This window comes from Chelonoidis abingdonii, chromosome 13 (genome assembly GCF_003597395.2).
Source record: "Chelonoidis abingdonii isolate Lonesome George chromosome 13, CheloAbing_2.0, whole genome shotgun sequence".
Classification (NCBI taxonomy): domain Eukaryota; kingdom Metazoa; phylum Chordata; order Testudines; family Testudinidae; genus Chelonoidis; species Chelonoidis abingdonii.
Genome location: NC_133781.1, coordinates 13807206 through 13820841, shown reverse-complemented (window position 1 = coordinate 13820841; position 13636 = coordinate 13807206). Strand labels below are relative to the sequence as shown.

At 41.2% G+C, this 13636-nt stretch overlaps 1 protein-coding gene across 1 annotated transcript in view; it reads left to right on the top strand.

Annotated features, from left to right (window-relative positions):
• The window catches only part of NARF (nuclear prelamin A recognition factor), a 30259-nt gene that overhangs the window by 5615 nt on the left and 11008 nt on the right, over positions 1 to 13636 (top strand). The window contains exons 4-7 of the mRNA XM_032792758.2: positions 58 to 201; positions 2034 to 2166; positions 4856 to 4990; positions 11734 to 11852. Coding sequence (XP_032648649.1) covers positions 58 to 201; positions 2034 to 2166; positions 4856 to 4990; positions 11734 to 11852 — 531 coding nt within the window. The remainder of the gene's footprint in view (positions 1 to 57; positions 202 to 2033; positions 2167 to 4855; positions 4991 to 11733; positions 11853 to 13636) is intronic.

Sequence of the window (13636 nt, the reverse complement as noted above, 5' to 3'; positions counted from 1 at the left end):
AATAAGTCAGTGCAAAGGCCCTGAAAGTTAGCTTATCCGATCTCCTTTCATTTCCAGAAAAATGAATTTCATAAATTGGCTGGTGCTAAAATATTCCTTAGTGACTGCCTAGCTTGTGACAACTGTGTGACATCAGAGGAAGGTGTCAGGATTTTCCAGCAGAATCAGAAGGAATTCTTTCGCATACTCAACCTTAACAAGGTAAAGTGACAAAGCATGCAGGAATTTGTGTAAGAGGAAGGATGTGAGATAGTGTCTAAGCAGTTTCAATGATAACTAAAAACCCTTGAATAGTATAGCAGTTAAAGCACTTCATCAGTGAAAGTAAGATCATGGCTGTAATCTAAATTTTATGAGATGTATTCTGTAAGGCATAAGTAAGACGCTGTAGGGCAAAGCATGATGATTATCTCATAACTTCAGTAATAAACTGTAGGGTGTGCAGTTATAGTATTGTTAAATACACGTTTCTCGAGTGTTGGAGGCATTCTGGTTTTTGTGATCATGGTGAAAGTATGAGATAACAGTATGCGCAAGGTATGAAATTATCAATTATCAAAAACCTGACTGGAAAAATTAGAGAATTGTCCCATTAGTTTCTAGTACGTGCTTTAAGGTATGAAGGATACCAGACACATTTGAAAGGTGTGTATTCAGAAGAGTATCTTTTTGCTGTATCTTGGGTTCTTTTTCCTTTTGCAAAATAAATAAAATCATAGCTTCTGTCTGACACAAAGACAGTGACATGTTATTGCTGAGAGTAGTTCTTTGGTAGCCTTCCTAATACACACCATACTTGAGTCTGCTGATCTTGACATTGACTTAATGATCTACCACTCCAGACTATTGTACTCTCACCCAGGAGGCAGCAGCTACTTTTAAAATTTTATTTTTAATTGAAATTGATACTGTTCTCGCCACCTTTTTGATATACATCTCTACCCCGATATAACGCTGTCCTCGGGAGCCAAAAAGTCTTACTGTGTTATAGGTGAAACCGTGTTATATCGAACTTGCTTTGATCCACTGGAGCACACCGCCGCCCCCCACCCCACCCCGGAATGCTGCTTTACCGCGTATTATCCGAATTCATGTTATATTGAGTCACGTTATATCGGGGTAGAGGTGTATCTAAGTATTATCAGTGTAAGGATTCCTCCCAGAATATTCTAGCCAGTTTTTAGGACTGGTTTGATTCTATAGCATGATGTGGTTGTGTAAGTGTGAGACAGACAAAGATTTAAATGTAGCAGAATCATTGCTTTCTTCCAGTTCTAATTTCTATTAAGTCATCTGGTGCAGGATTTCTGTATTCCTGTTTTATCTCTTGTATCTTTTAAGTCTTCCAATACCATTGGTGAGGAACATACGTGACAGGTAACATGTCGTAACTAAAACACACAGTGTGCATTTTCACATAGATGATGTCATCCTCACCAGAATGTTACCTTTCCACATCAATCTTTTTCTTCAACCAAACACACTTGATTGTGCATATGTAGCATTGCTGGGTTGGTTTCCTTAGGGTCCAGTCCTGCTGAATGCCCTCAATTCCTGTTGAAATTAAGGCCACTGGGCATCTCTCAGGATCACATCCTTAGTTTGAAGGATCACATTTAAAATTTCAAATCTCTGTGCTCCTGTAAACCTTAATCTAAACACCTATGTTTGTTTCTAAGCTCTTCCCATATTTTGGGAGCGTTATGCTTCCCTTAGTTATCAGAACCCTGTAAGTGTTGATTCTCTAACTCTCCTTGCCTGCTTAACAAGCCAAGGATAGGGTTGTCCTGGGAGGGATGGAATTCCTTGAGTCCTACAACAGCAACTTCTCCAGCTGATTGACAGAACCAGAAGGAAATTCCATTCCATTCTCTGTAAGAAGGATGGTATTTGCTTCATTGGGGCTTTCATGATATGTTTGTTTGAAGCTTAGGAAGTTAGAGGAGTGACTCTTGGGGATGGGGAGGGAATGAGATGGAGAGGGATCTTATGATGCTGTAATAATCCACCTGCATGCTTTGTTGATTTTCCAGAAATGTGATACCTCAAAACACAAAGTGTTGGCAGTGTCTGTATGCACTCAGTCATTGCCTTATTTTGCTGCTAAATTCCGTCTCTGTGTAAACGATGCAGCCAAGAGACTCTGTGGTTTCCTCAAAAGTCTTGGTAAGTTCTGATTCGTTATTACACTGGGAGAACACAGCAGGGTTATCTTGGGTTTCTTTCTTCCCTGGCAGAATTTTGCAGCACTGCCCAGTCATAAGAGACTGTTTTGAAAGGATATATTCTAAGTTATTTGTTGTGACATAACAGTGCCCATCCCAGAAATGTTCTTGAGGTAGTGCAGTAGGGGTTGGGAAGAGAGTTTAAGGATATATTGAGGTATCTTCCATAGACTTCTTTAAGTCACTTTTGTTTCTAATGACTCTTCAGAAGCTTCACACTGAAATCTGTTTCTTTAACAAATTGTTTTTCCTCCATCAGACATGCACACGTTTGTAGTTCTGTGACCAAGGTCTGGACTATTGACATTGAGACTGAAAGTATGTCTCACTACAACCAGAGACATGACTGCAACATGTGTAGACATCCCTGAGCTAGCTTTAATCTAGCTAATTTGGGTACTGATAACATTGAAGCTGCAGCAATATTCACTTCGATGTAGGGCAGCTGTCTGAGTAAGTACCCTGGGTCCTGAGTGAGCTTGTATAGCCTGCACTGAAACCCATGCTGCAATAGCTTCACTGCTATGGGTATCCGAGCTAGCTAGAGGACTGTGGGTTTATTTCTTTCCTGTTAGAGGTGGCTGATAACCCTGATTTTAGAAGAGAACTATAGTTATATGTAGGCAGTCCCACTGGGGCAGGAAATTGCAAATGTGCAGGAGTAGGGTGACCACCTTTTCACAAGGCAAAATCAGGGGGCCAGGGTGCCCAAGAGCAGTCCCCGGCCCATGTCCCTGCCCCCTGGGGCATGCCACCAGGGGCAGGTGGATGGTCTGCGGCTCCCCACAATGGCCTGAGCTCCCTGGAACTATGGCCTGACTCCAGCTTCCAGCCGGCCAGGGAGTAGGGCCTTGGTGGGGAGAGGATGAGCAAGTGATGGGGCCTTGTGGCAAGGGGATCTAAGACCCATCTCAGGCCCCGCACCGAGAAACGGCTAGTGCTTCTCCTGAGTCTCAGGCAGGTGTGAAGCAGCACCACAAATCCGAGACAAATGCTGTCTCAGAGTCATTCAATCCAGGACTAGGACTTGAATTTTGCATTTCAGAACTGCTTCGGCTCCCCAACCCCAATTCGGGACAGGTGGTTATTCTATGCAGGAGTGATAGACTAGGATGCAGCCATTCTCCAAATCCATCTTCATCACTATCAAAGAGAGATCTTACAAAGTACTTTTTCAGAGTTCTTTTTGCCCCTATATGACTTAAACTGAAAAATGTATGTAGCAGGAGCAAAAATGGGTGCTGTGGAAATACGGGGACCTAACTCTTTATTTGCTGTAACTGTCTGAAGACAAAGTAATTTTGGAAAGAAATGTTACAAATTGTTTAAGAAAGCAGCCAGTTCTGAACCATCTTGCAGCCTGCTAGGGGGTGGTGAGTGCCATTAAAGGGCCACTGTGAGGTAAGGAAAGTAAAGCTATTGACCCGGCTGTCAAGCACTGCAACATGTGAAATTTTGCCAAGTGGAAGCAGAAGGAACCACCAACTGTGAGTAACTGTTCTGAAAGAAATTGAGAAGTTTTAGTTATGGAAAAGATTATTAGAAATAACACCAGTGACTGTCAGTCTAATTTCCAGTCCAGGGGGGAAATCCTGGCCATATTGAGGTCAATAGAAGTTTTGTCATTGAGCTCAGTGAAGCCGGAATTCCCCATATACCTTTTACTGAGGGGAATTTTACCCCTCGTGCTATCAGACCAATCGTTTGAGAGTTTGAATACTGATAATAGTCATAGAAGTTCTGCTTCCTTGTTCCTGTTCACTACTGTTTCAACAATCTTCAGCAAGCAGTGATCAGTCTCTTTATTTGATATTAAAACTATACTTTTTTTTGATGTCTCCTAACACTTCGTATATGTATACCATTTTGCTAAAACGTCCTCTTTCCTATAGTTTTTCCTACTTAAATAATAGGGAAAAGAAGAAGCTTTTCCTCCTCCAAGAACTATGTCATAGTTTTCCACAGAACAAATGTTATAAGTGTGTGTAACTGATCTGTTTTTCCCCCATTAATAAGGGAAATAATTATCTGAAAGGAATGCTATAAGTGTTGGTGGGCCCCAAATTTATTTTAGATTATTTACATTATTTGGGAATATATTATACTAGGTACAGTGGTACAGATAATATTTTACAGCTTTATAGAAATACACTGACAGGTAAATAGATGGGAGGCCTTTGGTGATATACAGAACGTTGTGCAGGTATTTATAAGTATTTAGGCAAGTGCATCAGTGGAAGGTTGTCCCATTGCAGGGATATTCATAGTTTGAGTCATTGCCAGCAGCCCAGTTCTGCAACAGAGTGTAAGTGTGCACTAAAGAGCAAACTTTCTATAAGGAAACAGATTTCCTTTTGAAGCTTTGAAGGGAATCCTATTATTAACAAGTCAGCGGCTTTTTAAAAATCTGTGACACAGACAATGTCCTTTCAGTTTTATTGTTTTGTTGTTAAAGTATGCTGCAGGTGTTAAAAGTATGCCCCAAACTGGAGAGTAGCAGGGTTTGTGCATTGTTTCTTTGATTTTTTTTAAAGGTTACTTAAAAGCCTGAAGATGGGGAAGAAGGTCTGTGAGATGCAAAACACTCCAGAAGTTAATTCATCACATATTCTTGTCCTTTTCTTTCTTAGGGGTGCATTATGTATTTGACACCACTATAGCTGCTGATTTCAGTATCCTGGAGAGCCAGAAGGAATTTGTGCAGCGGTATCGACAGCGGAACCAGGAGGAACATGCCTTACCAATGTTTGCGTCTGCTTGTCCTGGTGAGAAGTTGAGTCCCTAACTCTGCAGCATTGTACAGTCCCCCATTTATCACTATAGAAATAAAAATAGTGCAGTTCTAGTAGGGTATCTTGTAGAGCATAAGATTTTTGGGTTCTATATTTCAAGGATTCTGAATCTTACAGTACACCTCCTCCTTTCCTGTATGTAGTAATACTTGGCAGCTATAGCACTGTTCAGATGCTTTGCAGACATAGAGCTAGATTCAGCTCTGAGTTAAACAGGCTGCTGTGATGACAGAAAATGTGCCTGGAGAACAGCGGGTTTGGTACCACATGGCACACACAGCTTCTCCTCTGCCAGGGAGCTGGCGTAGCCACAAAAGTGGGCAGTGTAGATGGGGAGAGTGTGGCCAAGCTGGATATGGAATGTCCTGTATCACTGCATCCCCTAGGCAATCTGACATAAGGGTTCTCGTATGGAGTCCCAACTGCAACTTAAAGCTGTTGTTATCCAGCAGAACTGTGAGAGAGATGAGTAGTGCAAGTACTGCCTGCCCTCCCCTGAGTGTGAATTCTACCAGGGCCTGTTGCACACTGCTGGTTGAGGGAAGCAAAATTGGTACCTCTCTGCACATGCCATTAACCTGTTCAGTTTCACATTCTCCCTGTGAGAGAGGCACGTATTATTTAATTTTATAGATAGGGAAACTGAGGTACAGAGGGCTTAAGTGTCTTGTTCAAGGCCTCAGAAGGAGTCTGAGCAAGGATTAGCATTTAAGGAGTTCCTGGCTCTGAATCATGTGCTTAGATCACAGTACTCTCTCCACTACATCATTCTTCTTACTGTGTGCTTTTGGCTCTGCCTTTCATTTCTTTGAATTAAACATTTCCTGTTGAAAGGCACCATTAAGAAAAATGAACTTTTACTAAGTGCTTTAATTAGAAACTATGTTCATGTTGACTGTGTGAGATGGAACAATAGTTTTAATGCTGAAGGGAAGCCATCAACTTGAAATACCACACTTCTCAGAGAGAAGTGTGGTATGCCTTGTTACAGGGAACACCTACCATTACTGGAACCAATTTAAGTTAAAGGGGACAATTTTTTTCCCCAGTTCGTTTATTTTGTATAGTCAGTTATGCTATTCCCTGTATACTCAGTTAGCTAGTCATTTTAGCCCAATTCCTCAAAGGAAGTTACTCATCTAACTCAATAGCAGTAAGATGCCTAAATACCTTTGAAAATCTTGCTGAAAAATCCTTTATAAACATCAACAAAGGAGCAGAAAAAGCTTTCTTAGCAATAATTGTTGTACATTTCAGGACATGTTGTTTAAGAGGAGGTACTGTATCAGAAAATGGATTTTTTTTTTTAAATAGTTAAACTAGTTCAAGTGGGCAGTGTTCCTTTTAGGAAATATTACTACAAAAGAGAGAGAGATGGTTTACAAACATAGCATGCTTTCCTTGGAGGGTTGCCAATCTCCATAATCTGCCATTATCATTTAATGTAAAATGTGTGGGTGTATAATTTTGAATAGATTATTTTCTGGAAAAAGATGGTTGGTTTTTAAAATTAGATTCTTATATTTTATTGTGTAAAGGTAAGTATCTTTGTCGGGTGGATAACTGCTGTATATTCTCTGCTGGATGTATTGAACATAAACTTCTAGGAGTTGCATGTATATGTCAGGAGGAGAATACCCTTTTTAAGTTTGTCTGTTAGGAGAAAAGGGTTCTAGTTTGTTTTGTCTCCTGGGTTCAGAAGCAGATGTGCCATATGTTGTCTTTCCCTATAGCTTGTAAGGTTTAAACAAAAAAGCACTCAATTTATCTTGTTACTCATGATTTAATTAACATGTAGAGGCCAGTCCAACTCCCCCTGAAATCAGTGGCAAGATTCCCAAATTGACTTCATTGGGAACTGGATTTGGTTCTCAGGGAGTATGGTGTGTTTGAGAATCATTTCCCAGAAGTGTGGTTTTGTGTTAGAATTGATCCAGAGGAAATTTCTTTTCCCTCATCTACAAATCAGAGATAATAATACTTACTCACCTCAGAGGGCTATTATGAGTCAGTCAATTAATGGAGGGCATTGATGTGCTTATCTACACTATAAAGTTTGGCACTTGCTTTTAGCAATGGCACAACTGCACTGGTGCTAGCTATTGTGTAAGTGTTAGTGGAGACGGGTCAGATGTTTTCAGCACCACTGCTGCAAAATGAGAGCAAAATATTGTGGTAGACAACTCCTGTGAGTGCAGGTTTTATTGTCATTCACAACATATAGAGGGGATACCTCATGCTCAGTTGCTCTCTAGATGTATAGTAAATATGTTCAACTTTATTTCAAATGTCGGTGTTTTTTATTTTCATTCTATAAACCTATGATATAAATTGGTCCCAGAAGTTCTGTTTGGTTAAAGGGTGCATTCCTTTATCTCAATATTGGTTTAAAAGTGTTTTGTATATAGAAGATCACTCCAGATTGATGCAGAACAATTTCACTTCTGTTTCTTTCAGAGTGTAGTTCTCCACATATTGAACCATTGCCCTTAAGTAAACAATGACATGGTGATCTGTGATTCAAACTAATGCTCTCCTCTGATTATAAGACTGAAGAGACCATGATAAAGGGTCATCTTTTGTGGATGTATTTTAATCTTTTTATCATATGAGGTTTCTCTGTTTTCCTGTTGAAACTATCAGGATTTCTCATTTTACTTCTGCTTTTATATCCCCTACTCAAGACTTGGCATCACAACAAATCAGCCATTTGCCTGATAAAGACTAAACTATCCTTTAGCTCTTGTTGATTATGTTCCTTAATTGGCCAGATTGGTCAACATTGAGTGACATGAAGCACTCCCGCTTGGAACTGATCTTCTGTTAAAACATTTCCATCCTCTGCTGACACCTAAAGCAAGCGACTGGGACAGGCAGTTGACTCTAAGGGCTGGTCTACACTAGAAAATTAGATTGACCCAGCTACATTACTCAGGGATATGAAAAATCCACACACCAGAATGACATAGTTAGACTGAACTAAGTCTGCACGTAGAGAACACTAGGACGATTTTTTTGTCGACCTAGGGATTGCTGATGGGACAGTCCCTCCCATCAGCATAGTTTATGGTCTGTGCTGTAGTGTTTCAAGTGTAGACGGGTCCTAAGTCTCACAAATAGCAGGAAAGTACATTGCTACTAGATGACTGTTCAGGGCTGTTGAAATGTCTTTGGCCCAGTGGGACAAATTCATTCTCACTGTTCTTCCACTGAAATGTATGGAGTTATGCTGAGGATACATCTGGCTCAGTATTTCTCTGTAGTTTATAGCAATATGTAGGTGTTCAAACCACACGTTTTTAGATAGTGGTATTTGCTGTATGAAAAACAGAGAATAATATATGAACTGAGCCTGGGAGCATTTACATACTGATTTGTGGATTCATAGGCCAAAAAAAATCAGAACTGGTACTTTGAAGTTAATATAAACCAGAAGGTGGCCTAGAATTAATGCAAACATAGGAGGAGTCTGTATGATTAGTGCTTCACTCCAGTAAGAAGCAGTCAGTTCTTCACGTTTCTGCAGACCTGTTGATGAGTAGGCAAAAAACAACTGTGCATGTGTGAAGTGCAGATAAAAACCTTATATTGCTCATTCACCAAGGCTACTTCCGTAACTAAACAGTGACTAATACCACTGTGAAGCTGGAACTAATAGAAACTTGTTTGTTTCCTAGCTATAGATACATGGTAGAACAGCACATGAAATAAATCTGGCCTACTTAGCTGGCTGCAGCTGTTTGGATTTTAATGAAACTCTACTGGGTTGTTGGATTTATAATATTGAAAACATTTGGTTTCTGAAAACAAGCTTCCTAGGCACAGCACTGTGATGACTAATGAAAATCATGCCAGATGTTTAAGGGCAGGGCCTTCTGAGAACATTGACCTAGAGTGACATAGTGGAAAACTTCTAATTTAAGATAATAAATACTTCCTCTTTTTAGAGGCATAATCTGTTCTACAGTCATATACACAGTATTGGGTGTGTGGGTGTCATATAATTGTTAAAGTACTTCAGATTCCAGTGCTATCAGTCCAACTTTTATTCTAGGCACTAAAAATAAAAAATGTAGAACATTTATTGGTTTTTCCTTTTCATCTCACCTTGATTGTGCCAAGGTGAGACCTATAGCACTGGTTGACCCAGGCATAAAGAAGGTAAACACAACACAAACTTCTTGTTCATAGTTCTGACAGGGCACCTCAGTCCTGACATGCAGATCCCTTAACTCATCCAGCCCTTGCTTCTCTTGAGCACAGATGAATAAGTGTATGCTGTGGGGAGGGAAGTTGGGGGGTGTTCTGTGATACAGACAAATGCCTGTTAGGGTCTCATGTGAAACTGGTCAGTCTCATTATCTCTTTTTTTTTTTTAACCAGAGTTGGGAACACCATGCAGAAGGATGGCTAGTGCTCCCCTAATGTGCACGTGCCTTGTATAATTCTCCTCATACTGCAAAGGTGTCATGCCTGAAAACTATGGAAATATATCCTGCTCCCTTCTACTGACATACACCGGGAGAAAATCATCTGCGTACCATCCTGATTACAATACTGTCTGCTTTTATTTGTCCAAGTGCCTGTTTTCAGCTGACCCGCATGTATAAGTACTGTGTAATGTCTTCACTTACAGTGCTGCTTCTGTATGGTCCCCAAATCTCAAGATTACCACAGGCCTACAAATCCAGTATAATGTTTCCTGGTAGCATGTGCTCTGTAGCCGTTCTCTCTCTTACCAGCACTAATCTGTTTGGGGATGGAGAACCTATCTGTTGTGAAGTGGCTGTTGCCTGTAGGCTAAGATATTGTTGCCCTAACATTTCTGTACTGTTTAGTTTTCAGAGTGGCAAAATATAAATCTACCAAAGTAATAGAAACATTGTAGGTCCAGTGGTTAGACACTAGCCTGAGACTTGGGAGAACCAGGTTCAATTCCTTGCTCTGTTCCAGGCTTCCTGAGTGACCCAGTCAAGTCACTTGACTCTCTCTGTGTCTCAACTTCTCAGCTGTACAATGGAGATAATAGAGTTGCCCCATCCCACAGGGATGTTGTGAGGATAAATACATTAAGGATTGTGAGGTGGTCAGATGCTATAGCAATGGGGTCAGTAAAGTACATTGGATAGAATGTACCTATTAATATTTTTAATAATACACAGAGACTTGGGATGCTTGTGGGGTTTTTTAAGAGGATACAGACAATTGATTTTCATGTATAACCATAGCTGAAATCTGATTTGATCAGGCTTGCTCCCAGTAATGCAGTGAGTTTTTAGATGATGCTTCATGCCACTCTGCTGTTCTGGAGCAGGCACACTGTACAGTGTACTGGATACTGAAACTTAGAAAACAGAAGGTTACAGAATTACTCTACACTCTTGAGTAGCATGGAGCAGTATTAGTAAATGGTGATCCAAGTGATGGCTGCCAAAAAATGTTGGGTTACTTCTTTATTATCTGAATCCCCAGCTGAGGTGCTCCTGTTAAGTCTGGGCATTCAAGTGAATGTAAAACATAATTCATTTCACAGTGGATTCTAGGTTATAGAATTAATTACCCAGTAGATTCACCAAATCCATTTATAGACTCCTGTTAGTATCCTTCAGAACAGTAAAAGATTTATTGATGGGGGCCGCTGACATGAACAAACTGCATAGTCAGTGTAGAAATTTGAAAGCAAGTGCAAATTGTGATTGTCTTATGAAATACTGAGGTGAGGTGTGTTCTCTCCTCAGTGTGTAGGGAGACACCAGACTTGTCCAATAAGTGTATGGGGCAAAGGAAAAGAGTAAAAGGAGGAGGGGGAAGACTATATGATCCCAGTCTGGGTTCCCTCAGTGCGAAAATACTCATGGAGCTACATGTAAAACAGCAGGTTACTCCTTGAAAGTCACTGGATGTCTTTTCATCTTCTGTGCGCCCTTAATACAGCCAGATGCAGGAGTTAGCTCACCTGTACAAGGGTCAGGCAGAGAGCTGCTGGCTGAAGCTTCTCTTCTCTGCTCTGCTTCTGCTGTATTTGGCTCAGCCAGGGAGCACCAGTGGATATCCCATCCTACGCAAGCTGTCTGAGTGAGGCCATGAGGAGGAAGAGCCACCAAAGGAGGAGATGAAGGGGGTAAACAGAGGAGAGCAGGAAAAGAGAGAGTGCCTAGAAGAGAATAAAATGAAACTGAGAGAATGGACTGAACAGAGAGATAAGGAAGGATGGTTGAGTGGTGAGGGTGCTAGTCTGGCACTCGGGACACTGAAGTTCAGCTTCCCGCTTTGCTGTAGATCTTGGATGAGTCACTTAAGTCTCTCTTGGCCATCTGTAAAATTGGATAATAGAACTGCCCTATGGGGCACTCAGATTGTCAGTAATAAGGAACCACATAAGTACCTAAAAGATAACTGGTGGCAGCTGTGCCAGGGGAGAGCAGAAGAGACCAGTCACCCATCCAACAATCCATAACAAAAGAAGAGGTTGGAGTCCACCAACACAGGAAGTCTCTGGAGAGAACGTAGCTTCCTTTGGCATTAATAAGAGTTATTGCAGAAATTTCCTGCATGCAGTGGGGGACAAGTCCATCTTCCCTCCCCACTTTTTTAACAAGAAGTTACCCATCAACCCCACCATCCCATCATGCTGAATTTTTTTTATCCCTTTCCTCAAGGAGCCATTTCCATATGCTCTCAAGTTTGCTATCTTTCTTCATTCACTGTAATTCTAGGTTGGATCCGGTATGCTGAAAGGGTGCTTACCAACCCAGTGACTCCACACATTTGCACTGCGAAGTCTCCGCAGCAGATCATGGGGTCCCTGGTGAAGGGTTACTTTGCCAGGCAACAGGTAAGAAATTCTGCTTTTCATGACCGTTCTAGAGAATTGTTCTCTTGCATGTTGGTTTCTAATATTTAATTATAGATGTCTTACACCTCCTCCCACTCCCTCATTCTTCCTAAACTGTACATCTCAGGCTAGATTGTGCTTTGCTGCTATGCAGGTGTGCAAAACAACCTCCCAATTTCATCCCACACTGGCTGAACATAGTTGCTGTCCTTGTACTCTCAATACCTCATGGAAATATATAGAAAAAACATCTAGATTGAAATCCCGAGTGACCAAAGTAAAGCTGGCACGCCAAATGCTGCCCACAGAGTTCTACAATACAATCTTTAAAGCAGCTAATGTCATGCAGAAACTACATTTCCCAGCATGCAATACTCTGTCATCTCAGATCAACCTGAAGTATTTGCATGCTGAGAACTGAAACATCCATTGGTTCTGAGTTCGCAAGTTGACTTTGCCACTATAGGCATGGTCTTGAGCAAGTTATGGTCTCTGTCTGCCTCAGTTTTCCCATGTAGGGTGACCAGGTGTCCCAATATAATTGGGGCCATCCCAATATTAGGGGCTTTGTTTTACATAGGCAACTATACCCCTCCCTCTTCTCCCTTCCCCCCCCCCCAACAAAAAAAAAGTCCCCCGATTTTTCAGACTTGTTATCTGGTCACCCTATCCCCATCTGTCACATGGGGATAATAATACTTAACTATCTATTACTCTTGGGGGGGGGGGAGGGGGGGTTGTGTGCCAAAAAATGCAAAATTCTGTATATTTCATTTGTCAAAATAAGGCAATATAATTACATCAGTTTCAATTGTTTTGGTAATTTATTTAAACTACAATACAGAAAAATGTCACAGTAACTATTCATCATTTCCTAAACACATGAAAGTTAAGTTACAAACACCTGGTAACTGATACCCTGCATTCCAGTAATCCTGGATTTTCATTTAAATTACATTACAGAACACCAAACAGCAAAAAAAAAAAAAAAAGTAGAATTTCATTTTAAATTGCTCAGACTTTCACACATGAAAGTCATACAGATTTGCTAATCATTGTCCTGGACTTGTTTGGGTACTATGGAAAGTGCTTGGTTCTGACTGTCCTGACATTTTATTGACTGCTTGGTAAATGTTTTATTTGCTCTCAAAGTCTCTCTCTTTTATTTTTTTTTATGGGTAAAATAAATCCTGAGGTGTAATCTAACCCCATTGTGCCACTCTGGCACAGGAGAAAGGTGCAAAAACACACAGATCTTCCTAGCTGAGGATTCCCTTAGGATATGTCTATACTTGCAGAGTTTTTGCAGTGATAGGGAACCAGTGAAAGTAAAGTACTGGTTTGTGTACTCACTTAATTCCTCAGGCGTCAGAGAGTGTTTACATTACAGCACTTCCATTGCTGATGAGAGCAGCGCTCTAGGGGAGCTGTCCCACAGCGCAGCTCTCTCCATGTTGAAGATGGGTCATGTGGGAAGGGGGCGGGGTGATCATGGGGCACCCTGGGTCCCTGCACAGTCTCCTCCCCCCAAACACTGATCAGCTCCAGTAGCTCAGCATTACTCCAAGCAGGGGATTGTTTGCTCTATGGAGCGGGCATTGTCACCTGGCTAGATGATAAGTGAGCACTTGCCAAGAAAACAGGAAGGGGAGTTTCAAAGTTCCCAGGGCTTTACAGGGGGAGGGGTGCATGTCTGTTTACCTGGTATCAGAGCAGCTGAGCTGCTGGCCAGAGTGGTCACCTAGGCACTGTGGGATATCCCTAGGAGGCTAAAAGCTGTGTAA